The sequence below is a fragment of the Eublepharis macularius genome, chromosome 2, assembly GCF_028583425.1.
Source record: "Eublepharis macularius isolate TG4126 chromosome 2, MPM_Emac_v1.0, whole genome shotgun sequence".
NCBI lineage: Eukaryota > Metazoa > Chordata > Lepidosauria > Squamata > Eublepharidae > Eublepharis > Eublepharis macularius.
The window spans coordinates 174,298,136-174,318,525 of record NC_072791.1 but is presented as its reverse complement, the minus strand read 5'-3'; the positions used below and the strand labels follow the sequence as shown (position 1 = coordinate 174,318,525).

Below are 20,390 nucleotides of genomic sequence, written 5' to 3'. Positions count from 1 at the left end.
TGCAGTGTTGCTCCTGTCATGAAGAAGACATGAAACAGAAACTCAGGTCTGAATAACTGAAAACGTTGAAGATCTTTACAAAGCAGAAGGATGTGATCCTGCTTAGGGCAAATCTGTATGTTTCATTCGGGATACGTGATCAGATTTTGCAGCATGCGCCACCAAGGCAGCCACCAAGAATGGCTGGTTGGGATCAGGGTCAGAGTGTTGACTTCTGAATTGTTCAAGCTTGGGACCCTCAAGGACTTGCTTGGGCATCTCATTTTTTCTTGTATTCTGCTCTCCCACCATTTCCTCTTTCTCTTATATGAAAGCCCCCATATCTTATCCCCTTCTTCCTTCCTTCTCTTCTTCCCACCTACCAGCACACCTACCTTTGTCTGCCCCCCACCCCATCTTCTACTATCCGTCCCCCAGTAGCCTTTACCTGGGAAAACTATGGCCCAGGTGCATGGAGCTGGCTGCTGAGCAGGGCCCACTTGTGCAGTGGGGAACCCACAAGGGCTTCTAGGAGGCACCTTATTTTCCTTCTATTTCATTTTTCCGTCTTCCTGGCAATCCTCATATTCTCACATTTCCCTGTTCTCCTTCCCACCCATCAATCGACCTATTTTTTATCTGCCCCCATCTTCAGTTTATACTCCACATTTCTACCCAATGCAGCTTACAGCAGTCTTCTCTCCATTTTATCTTTACAACATCCCTGTACGATAGGGAAAGCTGAGATTGACAGGCCCAAGGTCACCCAGTGAGCACCATGGCAGAATGGAGATTTGAAACTGGCTCTCCCATATCCTAGTATCATAACAGTAGCTGATTTTGAATAGCAGTAAGCTGACGGGCCTGGGTGAGTTATGCAAATCACATATCAAGTCATCCAGTGGTTGCTAGCCCTAATGAATCCTCTCCCAATGACCAAAACAGCCCTGGAAAGGGCCCTGCCCACTCCCCCTTTTACTGACCATTGCCAAGGATAGAAGGCTGGCAATACTATTGTGGTTGCTTATTAATGGCCACTGAGAGCATTCATTTGCAGCCTAGTGTCGATGGTGAAGGCGGGGAGGGGGCTTTGGCGACACATGCAAGCACACGCGTTGGCTGGAGTAACAAATTTGGCCACAGCTTTATTGAAATACAGCAAACAGGAACATAAGCGCTGCATGTGGAGCAGATCCCAAAACATTGACTGACCCACCTGTCAGCTAATGACCCTCACCACCTCAGACCACCGCTGAGGGGGGAACCAAGGAGTGACGTAGGGGAGATCATGTGAGTGTACACCCCTATGTGACTCCCCTGTCACCTGGGAGTGAGAATGTCCCAGCAGCCCCCGAGCTGAGCATGCACCACCATACCTCACTCCCAAGATTACTTATGGGAATCGCCTTAATGGGGAGGCTGGGCATGCAGGCCCTGCCTTCCCCCAAAAGGGATCCAATCTAATGCAAAACTGCCAGACAAAGTTGTGACAGAAGAAAATTAACATGCAGGGAACATAAGAGCCCATGATAACAATGCAGAACAAGGAGAGGTGGGTGAGGCTCACCGGCAAAGTCAACTGCACCTGTCTGGTCCAGAGCCAGGCCCGCCTCCCGCTCACACCCCAGCTGCTCCTGAACAGGTAGCCAGGAAGTTTGAAACTAATGAGCCTGCAGCATGGTGGCCTCCGTGCCCCTCCCAGCGCCTGCTGGCAGCAACCCGGATCCCCTGGTAAGTCTGAAGGCTGCCACCTCTTAAAGATAGTTGTTTTCATTTGGGGGCATTTTTAACCCCTCTATTTTGCTTTTTAGGTTTTAGATTTTTCTGTAAACGTGGGGCTTTTCTCAGGTTTATAGAAAGATCTGTCTTGTCTGTTCATGGTTCCAAATCTCTGGATTTAAGAAGCCATAAGTTTGGCCACATTGAAAATTGTTCATATTGACATGGTATTGTTGCCTGTTCTGATTTGGGGTTGTCTAGAATAGCTTAGCTAATTAAGTGCACCTGGTGCTGGTGCACAAAACAGGTGGCCTTGAGAGACAGAAAGCTTTGCTTTCTGCACATCTTCTGTCTCAGTTCTCCAGCCAGCTATCTTGATATCACACCGAGCTTTGATTGGTCAATTATGTTTTAAAAGCTAGCTCTTCATGTGTTTTTTTTCCTCCTCCTCCTCCTCCTCCTCCTCCTGACACAGCCCGGCCCAGGGGTAGGCCGTGAGTATGAGCACCTGAGCTACTGGAGTATGCAAGTTAGTCAGTCTTTCTAGTTAGTCAGTTTTAGCTTAGATTAGAACGAAATTGTCTTTGTTTTGTTTGCCATTGCTTCTGCGTTGAGAGTGCCTATTGTTATTTTCCAAGCACTCTCTCAACTTAATAAATAACTGTTTTCCGTTTCATGCCTGCGTCCGAGTGTCTGATTTACTGTGTGCAAGGTCCTCCCGACTGAGAACCCAAGTAAATAAGCTTGTTCAGCCTCCCCAGAAGGGCTGCCGGAGTCGAGTGGCTGTGGTCAGCACTTGGAACAGTAGCCAAAGGAGGGGGAGTGAACTCCTAGATAGGGGTTTTCTACTGTTATTAATATATTGTTAACCACATAGGGCAACTATCTGGACTGACAGCCTGCACAAGTTTCAGATTAATAAAAATACAAATCAAAAGCTTTGTTTGAGTTGACTACCTCAGTTCTAGCAGTACTATATTTCTTTTTGCCTTGAAAGCTGCTTCTGGTGGTGTTCTGGAGAGGTGGCAGACTGGTTTTCTAAATAAATAAATACCTGTGGAACTTTTTGTTGAGTTCTCATAAGAACAAAGAAAGAAACATTTATATAAAGATCAATTCAAGAATGAATGCTGATTGTGTAAGTTAATTGCTGGCCACAATAGATAATAAGCCAACTAATACACACAGACAGTAAAGTTTCTAATTTTTATGGGGGAAGAACCATATGCCTCAATTCTCTTTTTTCAAAGGTACTTTGTGATGTTATGCAAGAAAAACCTTGGATGTTCCATTGGCTAGATAACCCTTTAAGTATGTTCATATGGTGGGCTAGGGTCAGATCTTGGGAGATTCAAGTTCAAATCGTCACTCAGCCTAGTCTATTTTACAGAATGGTTGTGATAGTGGAGGGAACTGTATATACTGCTCTTTGAAAAAAAGGCAAGGTTTAAAAAATATGTAATGAACAGCGTTCTGAATTGTGGTCTAAGCAATTAACACACAATAATATGCTATTTGCATATATAATTAAGTGAACCATTGATTCCTGCTTTCATTGTAATTTTCCTTGAGCTTTAAGAGAGGACACTTTTATTTACGGGTTTATTCCAAGCAGAATAAGCTGCATTTTCTCTTCTCAGCTTGTCTTAGGTTCTATACTTGGCATGAGCATGTGACTGACCTACCTCGGTACTGACATTCTTCTGTGAAGGAGCTGGCATCTTCGGGGACTATTGTTTTCTCTTGTTTCAGTTGCAAAAATGGAGTATGATTCAGAGTAACAGTAATTGTTTTGCCCTTTCTCATTTTTTGTCTCTAAACATTGTTGTTCCATCCTTTGCAGGAATTAAATGCTAGTTTTGAAGAGTGGGAGAAATTAATGAGAGCTTCAGATTTAGATTCTACAGAAAGCGACTTTCTCCAGGTGATGAGTCTCATTACACGAATGTTTAAACAGACTGCTATTGCCAAGGTAATCTTGCTTCTTGAAGTCATTGACATTTAGTTAAACCATGCTTTTTTTCTTCCTATTATTTATAATAATACATTTTCCAGTGCAGAGATGTTCTGGTATCTTCCCACATTTCTTTTTTTTAATTGTAAAAGATTTTATTTAAAAAGAAAAGATATAACAATAGAAAGTGCATAAGAACTTAAACAAGCACTACATTTGAATTTAAATTGGGCTAATAGAAAGATATATTCAGAGTAAATAACAAAACAACTAAATTATATAATCTCATTCCCTCTCCTTAGTTGCTTATACTCAAACTTTAGTATCAATAATTTTTAATCAATAATTTCTCCTGTGTTTTATCTTTGTATCATATTACCTTAATTTATCTTAGTTTAACCGAAGTAGTCAAAGAAATCTTTCCAGCTTTTCCAGAATTCTGCTATTGCTCTGTTGTGCAAGTAAGAAGTTAATTTGGCCATTGATGCATATTCAGAAATCTTGTCTATCCATTCAGTCTTGTCAGGGCATAATTCTGTTATCCATTTTGCTGCATATAGTACTCTTGCAGCTGTCACCATGTACCGGAAAAGGTCTCCTTGTTCTTTTGTTACGTTATTTGGTATAATATTTAATAGCATGTTTTAAATTTAGCTCAAACCTGAGCTTGAGAATCTTCTGCATCTCTTCATGTATCTTTATTCAATATCTTTGTGCTTTCTTACATGTCCATCACATATAAAATGTTGCATCCGTGCATTGACATTTCCAACACTGTCCACTATAATCCTTACTAATTCTCGCGATGTCATTAGGAGTAGCATACCTTCTAAAGAACATTTTATACCAGTTCTGTCTTAACAACAGACAATCTGTAAATTTAGTATCTTTAGTCCACAGATCTTCCCACTGGTTCATAGGGATAGTTTCTCCAAAGTTTTTCATCTATTTTAACATATAGATTTTAACTTGGTTCATTTCTGTGTAGTATTGCAATACACTTTCGTAAATTTTCCCTAATAGATGCTTCAGGTCACCACTTATTGATAATTCAAATTGTTTTTTCTCTTAAACTACTGCTTTCTTTAAAAGTTTGTTATTTGAACCTTACTAGTTGGTGATACATCAACCATGGAATGTTTTTCTCTTGAGCTTGGATTTCTTGCCATGTTTTCACATTTCCTTGCTTGTCTATCATAGATTTGTAACAGAGTTGATCAATTCTACTTCTGGTGGCAGCGTCACAATGAGCATTTATTGGTGACATCATTGGTGAGATTGGTGGGCTCAGTCTGTTTCTGCATTGAAGCCATGTTTTAAGTAGTCCATCTCTTAATATATAGGTCCCGTCCTGCTTTTGAATGGATTTCAGTGATTTCTTAAGCCATAAATAGTTATGAATGCTCTCTTTAGCATCCATTATCTCCAATTTGATGTGTCTTCTACTCGAATTTATAATCCAATTTGTTAACCAAGCCAATGCTGTTACTTGGTGATAGTGCTTGATATTCAGTACTGCCAGTCCTCCTCATTTTTTTGTCATTTTGTAATACTTTAAATCTTATCCTTGGTTTCTTCCCTTTCCATAAAAAGCCATTTATTACTTTCTGCCACTTGTTTAAAGTCTTTTGATCTATATGAATTGGAAACATTTGAAACAGAAAATTCAATATTGGTAGTATATTCAGTTTAACAGCAGAGATTCTTCCTAGCCATGAAATACTCATTTTTTCCCATCTTCAGTGATACTTGTCCAATGTCCACACTTTTTGATAATTGTCCTTATAAAGATTCTCATTTTGTGCTGATATATTTATCTCTATTTATTTTACAGTCTTTGTAGTAATAGTACACTCTGTTATTTTTTTCAATTTTTTTCAAAATTTTGTTTTCTTTTTGTTCAACTTGTATCCAGAATACTGTCCAAATTTTTATATTTGTTCTATTACATAAGTCAGAGTTGTTTGGATTTGTCACAGATATAACCACATCATCCGCATAGCTTTTCATTTTATAAATCTCTTTGCCCTCCTTTATTCCATCAATTCTGCTATCTTGCCAAATTCTCACTGCCAGGACTTCCCAAGCAATAATGAACAATAATGGTGATATTGGGCACCCCTGTTGTGTTCCTTTTGCTATTTCAATTTTCTCCATAAACAAACCATTAACTATGATTGCAACTTGCTGGTTAGTATAGATACTTTGCATCCAGTTCAAAAACTCAGTCCCACAGTTCATTCTTTGCAGTGTTTCATAAGAAATTTCCAAGACACATTATCAAACACTTTTTCAGCATCTAGAAACAAAAATGCATTTTTTTGCCCTTCCTTCTTGAGTATTCAATTGTGTTGAGGAGATATCTGATGTTGTCTTTCGTGTATCTTTGGTACAAATCCTGTTTGATCTTTATGAATTACTTCTGAGATACATTTTCTTAATCTTTCCACCATTATTGTTGTAAATACCTTATAATCCACATTCAGCAGGGAGATGGGTCTGTATGATTGTGGTATTAATAGATCATTTCCCTCTTTATGTATTAAGGTTATGTTTGCTTTTTGCCACATCCATGGTAGGATCTTCCTGTCTTGTATCTCCTTAATCACTTTTTGTAGGGGTATAACTAATATATGCTCAAAACATTTATAATAGGCAGCTGTCAGCCCATCCAGACCTGGAGCCTTCACTGCCTTAGTTTTTTTATTGCACATTTAATCGCTTGTATTGTTACTGCTTGATTTGGAATATTTCTTTGCTCGGTCATAAACTCTTTGGTTGGTGTCCCTTGCAGATATTTCTCCATGTCTTCTTTTATGGCTTTTTCTTTGTAAAGGTTAGAAAAGAAAGTTCTGATTTGATCTTTCAGTTTTTGCTCTTTATAGATTACTTGATTGCCATTCCTAATTCCTGTCTTTTCTCAGACAGTACGCAAAATGCCTTCCAGGTTTGTTTGCAGCTTCAAAATGTCTTTGTTTTAAATATTTCAATTTTTTCTGAGTTTCTTCTACCTCCAGTAAATCCAATTGGTTCTTTAGCTGCTTAATTTTTTTCCATTTATCTTTATCCCTTGTTGTTTTGTGCTTGTGTTCCATTTTCTTCATTTTTTGAGTTAGATTAGCCATTGCTTCCAGCTTTTCCTTTTTCTTCTTGGACACTATTGCTAACAAGGTTCCTCTTACGTAGGCTTTACTAGCTTCCCAGAATGCTATGTGTTTAACATCCATTGTAGAAATTACAAACCTATAAAATTGTGAATTGATGTACTGTACACCCCAGAAAATGGCGCTAATAACATCAGCAAAATCTCTGTTATGCTGGAGGTGATGTGGAGAACTAGGCTTCTATGCCCACTGCTGGTGGAAATGTAACTTTATCAAAAAATTCTGGAAAGAAGATCTTGAACATATAACGCAAATGACAAGCTATATCATTCCAATGATTCCACGAATCAGATAGGACCTCATAAGAACCCTGTTAGTAGCTGCTAAAACAACACTAGCAGCAAAATGGAAATCACAAAAAACACCTACATTAACAAACTGGTATAATAAAGTATGGGAACATTTCATAATTGAAAAAGTAACAGATGGCCTTACTAAAGCTGAGATCTACCCCAAACCAACCGACTTCATAGAGAAACGGTACCCATTCTTTGAATTCATCACCATCAGTGAGGTTCAACCAGAAACACAAATATATCATTCACTCAAATGACACTACTCAAGACGACAAAAGATTTCACCAAAGTCTTCCGAACCAAGCAAATAAAGTTCAACACAGTACAGCACAGAACTTGACCTCTCAAAAGCTCTTGAAGAAACTAAAATCACAAATCACAAAAAATTCTTGTTGTAAATGTTAGACGATGTTGAAAAAAAATCAAGATGTTATTTCTGTAATAGATGTTGTTTAAAAATGAAAAATAAAGTTTAAAATGAATAAAAGAGAGTGAGCCACTAGTATGAGGAAGAGATGGCATCCACAACAACTACCTCTGTTGTCCAAGCAAACTTTACGTGATCAGACCTCTTCTGAACTGGGCTCAAGTTTATCCCAAGGCAAAATTTCCTTTTAACCATATTTCATCTCCGCAATAAACTGAGGATAATATTTAGTAAAGGGGATGATGCCAGGTTTTTGGCAGGCAGCGCAAAAACTATTTTACTGTTTCCAACAGTCATATACTCTCTAAAGCTAATCTTTGGAATGGCTGTTCCCAAAGATGAAGACAATACTCTAAAATATCCAAGTGGTAAAGGAAAGTATCTTGCTGTATACAAATCCTGTGATGTCTCTGCAGTGGCTATTAAACTGGCTGCTTAAATTTCTGTTTTTACCAGAGTAATGTGTGCAGAAGAACTGATGCATAGGGATGAATGTGACACTAAAGAAGTCTCTTCTAAGTCTGTTGTATTTATGGTATAGTGTAGATACATACTTTGTAGCCAGAGCCATGGCTTCTGATATGAGAGTCCATTACAGCTTGTAACTCGAATGCTGGAATGTCGACAGCAGCTCTAAATCTATTAGCCATTCTTTTCTATTGTGCAAAAGTTTTAGCGACTCAGTGCTGGTAAGAGGTTTCGAAGGAAACTTGGGACAAGAATGCCCCTAGGAAAGATGGCTGCGAGAGCACCAGGCTCTCCTAACAGGCTCTCCTTTCATCCCTTCAGATCCAACCTTGAAACTCATGACTCCCAAGTCACAAAACTCAGGTACTGTAGAGAAGCTGATGCTCAAATAACATGTTTCATGTAAAAGAATATTGCACTGTCGATGAACTAATAAAGCAAGGCAGCATCTCAATAGAGAGGAGGGAAAGGAAAGCTAATATTTTTATTTTGCATAGCAAAATATGAATTGCATTTGTTTATCTTTTTGTTGTTGATACAAAACTCCAACACTCCTTCTCTTTCAGGCAGGAGCAGTAAAAGATTATATCAAAATGCTTCTTGAAAATGACAAACTTAAGTTTCTAGTCTTTGCACATCATTTATGCATGCTCCAGGCATGTACAGAGGCAGTGATAGAAAGCAAGGTACGTTTGCCTTATTTTATTAGATTCCTTTTGAAGGATCTTATGAGATAATACTTGTTGAAAATACCCTTTCAAGTTTGTGTCTGTAGCATCTTGGCCACTATATTGGAGTTATGGCCAGAAGCCAAAGATCTACTTTAGCCATACCAAAGCCTTGAGTGTGCATCACAAACTGCTTTGTATCACATGCTGTGGAGAGCTGCTGCTCAAGACACACAAGGCCGAAGTCTACTTGGGCTAGCTGTATGGAGCGGGGTGGTGGTAATTGCATGGCTCAAGAGTTTCAATTCACGGACAAGATGATAACATATCTGAAAGAGAAAATAACATAAATGCACTTTAAGATATAAGAACATGAGCCATAATATCTGACACTTGTTTCACAAAGTGAATGAAATAAATGAAATCAAACTACACAAATACAGAATCGTTTAAGAGAATACCCAAATCTGTGAGTGCGCAACAGTTAGAAAAACCCTTCCCTTAGAAATCTGTTGCCAATTAGCACTGGCTAAGGCCAGATGGGCCATTGATGAGTTTCCACTAAAAGTTATTTGAGTTTCTTGGCTGTCTGGGGTAGGAAGATGTAACGGGTAGAGGACAATAGTGCCATATCCCTGTGACGTACTGTGCCTTGAGTGATTAAATACCCTGAGGGATGTTGATATACATACATACATACATATGCATGTGCGTGCACCACTTTAGGAGTGGGGAGAGGTGGTTGTGGAAGCTGGATGTTGTCCTTTTTGAATGGTAAAAATAAGAAGGTGATGTAGATGCGTAGGGCTCTGATTTAAGTATCCCCAAATTTGGCTGTCTGCAGAATTAGGTATGTTAAGGCATATTCAAAAACAGGCAGAGTGAATGGGCAACTAGGATGCCTGTTTCAAAGGTAGAGTAGCTCTAGCTTCACACCGGTGTTGCGTCACTTTCATGTTTGTCCCTTTCTAAAGGCAAACAGGATAGTGACTAGTTACTTTGGTCCTTGCAGCAAGATTTGGAATGGACCTTAGGTTTCAGGAACAGCATACTGACTCATAGCTGAAGGTAACAAATGCACCAGCCAATCTATGTTTTATTTGAGCACGAATCTCAGTGGTTCAGTAATTTCTGCCTTTGGTGAGGGAGCAGGGGTAGAAGCCGGAAACCCAGTGTCAAGAAACTGACTATGCCTAGTCTGTTTCTTGGCCTGTTCATATTTTGGTTCAGGCTTTTCAACCTAGTCAGAAGCTAATTAGCAAGCGAAAGCTTTCTCTGGGAAAGTGCAGTCAGGATGACGCTGCAAGTTCCCTGCTAGATAAGAGGATGAGATAGTACCACAGGTGCAAGATCAGAGAAGCTTCAAGACCAGGACATGGAAGGGAGTTTTTGCGCCCATATTCCATCACAATAAAGCATGGCACCCAGGGAGTGGAGCGATTTGTCTGCCAGCTGCAGAAGCGTGTCACCACAGGACAAGCTCTTTATTATTGGTCAAGCTGGTAAGACCACACTGTAGGCAGGTAGCCTTAAAGCTTGAACCTTCATTCTAGTTTTGTCCTTGGGGCAATATTCTCCTTAAGAACCAAGGTCATGGCTTACAGGCTGGACTTCTGCGTCTCAGTGGTGTGGTTGGGGTGGAAGCCTGTAACTATATACCATCTTGTCTTGGTTCTCTGAGAGCCTGGAGGTCTGTCTGGATTTTGAGACCTGGTTGAAAGGTGACATCTGGTTTAGGACTGAAAGCCTTACTGTGTTTGCTAGCTTAGCTTATTAATATTTTCTTCTGTTTTGCACACTTCTATAATTTGTATTTACTTGCACTTCTTTTAATAAACTTTATTAATTATATCTCTGTGGAGTTATTTGCATTTGCAGTACTTCAGACTGAATCCACAATCTTGGCCAGTTTTCTATAGCTACCCAAGTAATTGTTTTCTGGGATTCAGTCTGCAAAGTGTTCTACTTTGCAGGGGCTGACTTGTGTTCTGCTTAAACCCTGTAGGACTATTTGCCTCTTGGTCTCAAGTTGAGGGTTAGTCAAAGAGGCTAGTTGTGGCATTGCTGCTCTGGAAGTGAGGATTCACATCCCAACTCATGAGTTTTGTTTCTGCCCCCCCCCCCAAACCAACCCTGTAGAACAGGAGGATTTTTCTACACCCGCTCCCAGTCTTACAGTAGGCAATGTCCTGTAAGGGGATGGATTTGGACAAAGGTGAATACATTAGGTAATAAAGTTAGGAATTGCAGAAAAATTACTGGTTTTCTAGTCATCTTAACCTTGTCTAAAACCAATGATTTCTCATAATGTAGTGTTAGGTAATGTTTTTATATATTTCCTATGATACAGGAACGCTACATTCGAATAGATGGAAGTGTACCCTCAGCAGAAAGAATAAACCTTGTCAATCAGTTCCAGAAGGACCCAGATACTAGAGTGGCCATTTTGAGCATTCAGGCTGCTGGTCAGGTAAAGTGTACTGGACCTCAAAGTGTGCTGGACCTCAATTTGATGCATGTTGTACGAAGAAAGTCGGTGCTTGTTCAATTGTTAGTGTGTTGTTATCTCTGTTGCTGCCTGATATTTTCCTTAATGGACATGCAGAAGGGCAAAACTCAGTTCCAAGTGATGGAACAGGTCAGTGTGGCTTTAGGAAAATAGATAGACGGCATCTATTATTGCCTAAGATAAAAGCAAAAACTGATTCTGATCATAGTGGTGATGCAGTTTTAGTCCATATGGATAGTTCAAAATCTTCAGTGAACCCCTGAGCTGATCCGTAGTGTATACTATTCAGTATGCCGCTATATATTATCACTCCATGCAATAATAAACTACTTGATCATGTAGTGTAGAGAATAGAGACTGGATGGGGAGATCCTTGTTCGAATCCCCGCAAGGCCATAAAACTTGCTGAGTGACCTTGGGTCAGTCGTTCTCTTGGTCTAACCTAATCTATCTCAGAGGGCTGTTATATGGACAAAGTGGAGAGCTCTGCTGAGGAAGGACTAGGTAAAAACACACTGAATGAATAAATATGCATGATAACAGAGAGGGACACCCATAGACAATATAGTGTGTTCTCTATCTCTGAGGGTTAAACAAGTATGCAGAAAAATACGACTTCATAAAGGGGGAGGCTTTGAAAACATTCTGAGGAGCATGATTTATGCTCCAGAAGGCATGGAGTTATGGAGAGTTAATTAAAAGGAAAAAAGGACAGGAGGGAAGTTAGCCTAGTTAAGTCCCTGAGAGTTTATAAAATATGGGGCGGGGATAGGATTTTGAGCAGTTAGATTAACATGCATGATAATACAGTAAAACAGTCTTATAGTCAACCAGAAATAGACACAAAATCAACTAAAAGAGCAGCAGCATCTCAAAGCTAGCAACACTGTGAAAGTGGAATCAAAAAGAGGGAGGGGAAAAAAGAGTCAATTAACTAAAAGCCATTTGAAATTCTCAGAAAAAATCTGGCCCCAGCACCACAAAAATATTCAGCGATAGTACCAGGGACAGGGCATTCCAAAGCTGGAAGATGATCACAGAAAAGTCCCCATCCATTTTGACCACTTGCTTTGCTTCTGAAGGCAGGGGAACGGGAAGAACACCCTTGAGATGCTGAGTGCAGTGCTTGAAGTACCTGATTGTAAACAGTATAAAGCTTTATAATTTAAAAACCCCAGTACTTTGGATTTTACCTGGAAATGAACAGGCAGCAAGTGAATATCTGTAAGCACAGGTGTATAATGCTGTCTTGTGGGGGGCACCTCAGTTCCCCCTGTATCCCTTTCCCCTCCTGTTTCCCTCCTCTTTACAGACTCCATAGCTTCACCTTGACAGCTTCCTTCTCTCTTTCCCACCCACCCATCAACCTACCTTTTATCTGCTCTCCCATCTTCAGCTATATTTATTATTTATTTACCACATTTATATCATGCCTTTCTGCACAATGCAGTCCCAAAGCAGTTTACATCATTCCCTTCCACTTTATCTTCACAAGGCTGATAATATGTCACTGGCCTAAAGTCACTTACAAGCTTCCTTGGCAGAGTAGGGATTTGAACTTGGATCTCTCAGATGCTAGTCTGACACTCGCTAACCGCCACACCACACTGGCTTTTGTTTGGTGGCTGGTGTTGAACAGTAGGAAGAAGCTGGGCCTGGGAGAGTCATGGAACTTGTGTGGTATCAAGTTGTCCATTGGTTGCTGGTGGGTCTGACCTAGAGTTCCCAACCTCCAGGTGGGGCCTAGTAATATCATTGAATTAAACTGATCTCCATAATATGATTTCCATAAACCGAAGATCAGTTCCCCTGGAAAAAAATGGCTGCTTTGGAGGCGGACTCTGTAACATTATATCCTGCTAAGGTCCCTCCCTAGTCCTCACTCCCAGCCCCCCCCCCTGGGATTTTCCCACCCAGTAATGGTAATCCTAGCCTGGCTCTGATAAGACCTCCCTCAAAGGCCAAAACATCCCTGGAAAGGGACCTTCCCCCTCACTCTTGACTTTTACTGTCAGAAACCGAGGCATGAACTGGCACCACTGTTGTGGTTGCCTAGAAATAGCCCCAGAGGGCATTTGTTCTTAAAGCTACAGACACTCCTTTTATCATTTGGGTTTTTTTTAACCCTCCAGTGGTTTTGTTTGTTTGATTGATTTCAGATTTTTATGCAATTCTGGTCTTTTCTCAGCTTTGTAAAAAGATCTGTCTTGTCTGTTCATGACTCCGTTTCTGAATTTAAGCATCTACAGATTTGGCTACGATGAGACTTAAATATCATAGAATCATAGAGTTGGAAGGGGCCATACAGACCATCTAGTCCAACCCCCTGCCCAGTGCAGGAAAGTAGGTATTGGGGCAGGCCAGGGTTGGCCCACTTCTCAATACTCCTTTATAAATCAGGCACGTAGTGACCTGAGAAGGGCTAAGCTGTACCTCTGGAAGAAGAGGGCAGACTGAAGGCCAAAGGGAAAGAGGGCACAAGGTAAAAGCAACCCTGCCCTTTGTTGAGGCTCCCAACCTTAAATGCACTGGGAGAAAGATACTGGAGGGCATGCCAACCCCAGACTTATGCACACAAGGAGAGAAGCCTGACAGGTGGTAACTCCATTTCATGCTCCTTTTGATAAATACTGTTAGAATGAACATGGCAAACTACAAACATGCAACTTACTCATTATAAGTATATATATTCATTAACGTAAGGGAGAGGACTGAGACTGCTCATTCTCCTCCAAGAGGTTCAGAAGTTTGAGAGCAGTTAGTTAAGTATCAGTTAATGGTGTGGGAAAGGGAAGAACTGTGGATGAGGAAATTAGCCTTCTCAGGTCCCCAAGATTTTCCAGTAGCCAGGATGGGAGCAGTCACATTGGGGAAAGTTTTCCATTATGTATCCCCCTCTGTAGTTCTTCATACCCCCAACTAATTTAAAATATAACGTGGAGTATCTGACTTAAATTCATCTGCGTGCTTGCTTCAAGCATTCTCTCCTTTAACCGTTTTTTTCTCATTCCACTTCTTAGCTGCTTTCAGCATTCAGACCTATATTTAGCAAAGCTGCAAAGTAGATGCCAACATCAACAGCTTGCAAGCTGTTGCCTTAATTTTCTGTTCCCAACTCATTCCTGGTCTAAGTATTCATTCCTTCTTCAGGAAGCCCAGGGTAACAACTTCCTATAATCTTTTGGAAACCTCTGTTACAGTGAAATGTCTCTGCATTAAAATACCTTTTTCTGTCTACTTTCCATGCTGAAATCACCTGCCTGCTTAGCATATCACCAAACATTACAACAATTCTTAAGAATTTAGCTATGTCAAAACCATGACAGTTTACCAGATACTATTTTGAAAAATAAGGTGGTGTATTTTGTTTTCTTCACTATATTTAGGGTTTAACTTTTACTGCTGCTACTCATGTTGTTTTTGCTGAACTGTATTGGGATCCTGGACATATAAAGCAAGCAGAAGACAGAGCGCATCGGATTGGGCAGTGCAGTTCTGTGAATATCCATTACCTCATCGCAAATGGGACACTGGACCCTCTTATGTGGGCAATGTTGAACCGCAAGGTATGGTGATGGATGTAAAAGTTAGCAGTCCCTAGGGCCAAACTCTGGATTCCTTCCATTATGCCTCCTTGCACTCTGAGGATGTGCATATACCTTCTGCCCCACCAAGCTCCTTGTTTTCTTTTCTTTAAGGACATATCATTGATTCTTAAGAAGAAATACATTTTATGTATGAAGAAAAGGTCCACAAATAATTACTTATAAAGTTTAGTTGACTGCACAATTGAAGAGTCCAGTAGCACCTTTAAGACTAACCAACTTTATTGTAGCATAAGCTTTCGAGAACCACAGTTCTCTTCGTCAAATGCATCTGATGAAGAAAACTGTGGTTCTCAAAAGCTTATGCTACAATAAAGTTAGTTAGTCTTAAAGGTGCTACTGGACTCTTTACTATTCTTCGACTACAGACTAGTACGGCTAACTCCTCTGGATCTGTGACCACAACTGAAGTGAATGTGTTCTTTGTCAGCAGGGATATGAAAGTGTTAAACAAGACAATAATTTAGCATAATATTTCAGTAGATATTATCATAAACATCTAGTGTTTATTTCTTTTATATAGTTTTCTGTCTTTCTAAAAAAAAATGAGTACTGTAAAAAATGAAGATTCCTGACTACAATTACAGTTCTACAGGTGCTCATGTTATACATGGAAAATAAAACAAAGAGCTAGCTGTGGTTTCTAAAAGGTCAATTAAATCAGAGCAGCAGGAATGGAAGTCAGTTGGAGTAACAAAATAGGTTGTTATATCATGCTCTCAGCACATATCCCTAGAGTAGCTCATAACAATTTAAAACCACAGTATAAAAATAATTACTATTAAAACTTATAAACAGCAGTGCCCTATGAAAATGCAGTTTACAAAAGCTCACTTCAGCATCTTAGTAACAAATACCATCAACATATTATTCTGTTCATTAGATACATTTGTGACTACAAATACTTTTTAAAAAAGGATTATTTTTAGCAGTTTCTCAAACATGAACAGCAAGCTATGAAGGCAGAGCTCCCTGGGCAGGGAATGCCATTAAAATTAATAATAATTAAAAACAAAAACAATAAAATAGGTCTAGTAGCCTCCTGCCATTCTTCAGGTTATAGAGGTACACTACACACCCACAACGAGGTCTCCTCGAATGTTCTTCATCCAGGGGCAGCTCTGGGAGGAGATGCCTCTAAATAACCAGACTGTGCAGCTTGAGGGCAGTTTTTGCTTTCTCCAGTCAGACTGAGGCAAAAAGATTACTTCTTCCTGGCCTACTTCATTATGACAGCCTCGAGTATAGGGAAGAATTGAAACGGAGCAGGGAAGAGCAAAAGTGCCTGGATATCTGGAACCTACTTGGTGGAGCTACAGAACCTGAGAACAATGGGAGTGTTTTGAAGAATTTTGTCCCCTACAACTAACATTGATAATCTGGATGCAAGTAATACTAATTGTTAAGTTCCAACACGTGAAATAGTGCTTTTCAATTCTGTGTACAGGCAACAGTTACAGGCACCACACTAAACGGCAGGAAAGAAAAACTGCAGGCAGAAGAAGGAAGTAGAGAGAAATGGAATTTCCTGAGTTTTGCAGAAGCCTGGACACCTAATGAAAGTCTGAATGACATTAAAAACCAAGTTTTATTCACCCATGTAAGAGGGCGCAAATATAAGTGTTTGTCGCATTTATTTGGTAAAGCATTATTGAAATCTCTCTGCATCTATTGAAGCTTATGTTAAAATTCTCTATGTGCCAAGAAAACTAGAGCCATGTTTCTTTCTTAATGTGGCTTGAGGTACCTTTGGGGTAAGCAGCTAAGCATAAGTAGTATCTGATGCTCATAACATACAATATGCTTGAATTGACTGAGGCTGGCTAAATTTGAATTATTTCATCATTTGATTAAGACGAATCTTTTTTAAAAATTGACAATGCATCTGCTTTTGTAATCAATTGTAGTTAGATGTTCCAGCTGTTTAAATTTCATTCTTATCCAAAGACCTTAACTCCTAGAAGGATACCAGGATCCCACAGTCAAAACTAAATCTAGGTATTTCTCATTCTATAGACAATAAAAGAAATGCGTTCATGAGCTAGGTTGGAGCCTTTTACATGCCTTGTTTTGCCCCTGAATGCTTTCCACTTAAATCTTTTTTCTCTTGCTAATAACCTTCTTAAATCTGGCACTGTCATATTTACATTATATATTTATTAAATATATAAATATATAATTTATAAATTAAATTATATATTTAACAAAACTGGTTCATGGCAATTGTGAACATTATGTCAGAACTTTTCACTCTGAAGGTATGCCTGGGTGGAATGTGGGGTGGGTAGGGAGTGTTGAAAGGATGATGATGGTTTTTCCAAGCAGATATGAAATTATTATAACTTCATTTCGGAATCATGTAAACTACTTTTTAATGAACAAGTAGGCGTCTATAGGTTTTTCAGGCGAATACAAGTTTTACATACATAAATTACTGGATTTGAATCTAGTTGTACCTTAGAGACCAACAAGATTTTCAGGGTGTAAGCTTTTGAGAGTTAAGAGCTCCGTTCTTCAGACACTACTGATAGGTCTTGATACAAATGGGATAGTGCAGCACTTGTCAATGAAGTTAAAATTCCATCAGTTTTCTGGTCACTGTGATCTTGAAAGTGTTAGTGTATTTTTTTTTTCAGCAGTGTGTCCTAGCAGACTAAAAGGTCTCCATGATCTGAGGTCTGGTTTGACTTTAAATATTATCTACATGCTTCTTGAAGCACTAGCTGCACTGCTATAGCCTAGTCTGATAGAAGTATTTGTTATGGTGTCCAGATAATATTCAGAGTAGCCTGTGACTTCAGATGGGAGCTGGTTTAATGTTAAGCGCAAACGAGGAATTTGCCATTATTTACATCATTTCTTGACTTTAGAATATTTGTTAAACTGGCTACAATGGCAACAACTGGTTGCCTGATAAGCACTGCCTTTTTAATGAAACTGAAACTACCTGTGCACAGCATTATTTTTCTAGTACAGAAAACTGGTTGTGCAATAAGACCATAAGAAGAACCTGCTGGATCAGACCAGAAGTCTGTCTAGTCCAGCATACTGTTCACACTGGGGCCAACCAGTTATCCTGAAGGGCCAAACAAACTGGGCATAGAGAGGCTGAGGCCCTTCCTTAACTGCTGCCTCCTAGCACTGTTCTTCAGAGGTTTGCTGCCTCTGAATATGGAGCCTCCCTCCATTCCCATTGTTGGACTTCCTCCTCCATGAATCTGTCTAACCCCCTTTTAAAGCTATCTGTGCTCATGACCATCGTGAATGATGTGAGTCCATTTGATGTAACACTAGAGTAGGAAGATTGCTTGCAGCCAGGTACTAAGGCCCAAGATGCTGCAGTCACGCACAGAAGCTAATACGATTCCAACTGTGCTACGCTGACCACAGCTGAGATTAAAGTGGTTAATCGCATGGTGCCTTTGACCAAGCTGGTATGGATAGATTGTACCGCTTCTGCATTTGGCTGTGAAGATGTCTTCATCCTACTCTAGAAGTGATAAATATTGACTTGCAAAGCTAATGATTTTAGAAGGGTAGGGAACACTAGAGTAGCATATTGCAGAGCATTTTTATATAGCTCAGTAATTTAGAGACTTCAGAAATAATGAAAGGTAAAAGCACCAGAATAATTCACAACCTTTTATGGAAAGCAGTACCCGCACAAGATAGAATGTAAATCCTTTCAACTTCTGAATTGTTTGCCAGATTTATTAGTGTAGGAAGCAGCTATAATAGTAGTCTGTAGTATGAAGTTTCATTTTGGCTGGTCTGGAATTTTGAGGCGTCCTATAGTCTGTTTTTGGCATATCTACCATCCCTGTGAAGATTCAATCATTGCTCCATTTCAGGGGGTGTGGAGGAGTTACATGTGAGGGCTGAGACATGAAATCTCCATTTTGCAAATAAACTTCTGCTTATGAATCAATGGACCCAACCCATTGTTTTTCACAGTCTGTTTTTAAAATATGTTCCTGAAAGATAGCTTTGTCCTACTAAAATGTTCCAGTTGGAAACACTTATCAGGAAGATGATAGTGAAAAGCAGCTTTCTTACTCTGTAACCTTTATTTCCAGTTTGAGAAGGAAAAGCAGCATGACATTCGTGCCTTCTTGTCACCAAAGCCAAATGCTGAGAAAAAGAGAAAAATGGCTTCTTGTGACGAGTCTTTGAGTTTCAGTCCAGATACTTCTCAAGCTGAAGAGGAAAAGGACATAGAGGAGAGTGACTGTTTGGGCTCCGGGGAAGCAAAGGATCCAGACTCTGTTTGCAGTGAGCCAAAGCGATCAAGACCTTTAGAGCCCTCTACCCCAAAGAACACATCTAGGAAAAAGAGAAAATCTCTGTTTGGAAAAACAGCCTCTTCACGTCCAGAAGACACTATTCTAGTGGACAAAGAAGCTCAGCTGTTTAATTCAAGCAAAGGAACTGCTTCAGAAGCAGCCTGGCATTGCAATCTTTGTACTTACTGTAATAATTCATTACTACCTTACTGTGAAATATGTGAATCTCCTCGGGAACAGAAAAGTAAGTAAACTCCCAGTGAAAATCTTGTTTTGCTTGGAAAAATGCAACCTTTCTTTTTTCTTTTCTTTTTTTTTGGTATTGGCATTAAAGAAGACTTTACGTATATGAAGAGAGATACTTGAAGGTAGTCTGGTAATTTTGCAATCTTTATTTTCAGTCAGTGTGTGTACAACATGCCATAAATCTGGTGCCAATGAGGTCTCTTTATGTCACTATGAAGCAAATGTAGTGGATCAAAGCGGAACTTCAGTTTCTGTGGTATCTTGGTCAGAGCTGTTTTTAAACTGTGTTGTTGCTTGACTACCGTCTGAAGATATGTAACTCTCCACAACCTTCTGTTTACATCTTTTGTTGGTGTTCTTGTCAGATACACTGTGGGTACTTCACTTAATTACTGATGTAGTTGGTAGGCAGTTGTCCTAAGAATTCACTTCTCAGCCGCCATAGAAAATTATATAGACAATTTCTTCTTAAATTTGGAGTTTTTAATACATTCCTTACATACTCTGTGGTTGGATCAAACAGTTCCGTAAATAGAGCAAGTTTGCAAAAGGGATTTCTTTCCTTTCTCTTTCCAGGTCATCTCCTGTGCATACACAGAGGAATGGAATCCATTTAGAACATAAAAAATGTTTTTGTTTCTTTTGATTTTCATTCATGGTCATGAACACTGCTTTCTTTCTTTCATTCTTTCTTTGGCAAATTTTCCCATATTCCTGCAAAAATAGGTGTCCATTTTACTGACAATATTTCTGTAGAGCATTGTTAATACTGTGGTAGTCTATTTCCCTAGACACATCATCCTGAGTATGGAGAAATAATAAAACTGAACTTTTGAATCAAAGCACTGTAGTCAAATTCTCACCATTCTTAATATCTAAAGAGGTTGTGTAGAGGGAAGCCTCTTAGCTGTCTCAGAACTGAATCAGAAGGTGCTGTTCTGCCAATGTAACAACAATTACATCAGTGGAACAACTCTTGGATGGAAGGGCAAGCAAGTTCCTAAGGGTCCCTTGACTCATGGGAAAAGAATTTCTCGTAGGTGGATTGCAGATCTGTTCCACCAGCTCCACC

General features: G+C 39.6%; 1 protein-coding gene across 3 annotated transcripts in view; it reads left to right on the top strand.

Annotated features, from left to right (window-relative positions):
• ZRANB3 (zinc finger RANBP2-type containing 3) overlaps positions 1–20,390 on the top strand; it is a 63,870-nt gene that overhangs the window by 26,459 nt on the left and 17,021 nt on the right. For all 3 annotated transcript variants that reach the window (XM_054970380.1, XM_054970381.1, XM_054970379.1), the window contains exons 8-13: positions 3,542–3,670; positions 8,574–8,693; positions 11,026–11,145; positions 14,571–14,750; positions 16,237–16,389; positions 18,866–19,316. In XM_054970380.1, coding sequence (XP_054826355.1) covers positions 3,542–3,670; positions 8,574–8,693; positions 11,026–11,145; positions 14,571–14,750; positions 16,237–16,389; positions 18,866–19,316 — 1,153 coding nt within the window. The remainder of the gene's footprint in view (positions 1–3,541; positions 3,671–8,573; positions 8,694–11,025; positions 11,146–14,570; positions 14,751–16,236; positions 16,390–18,865; positions 19,317–20,390) is intronic.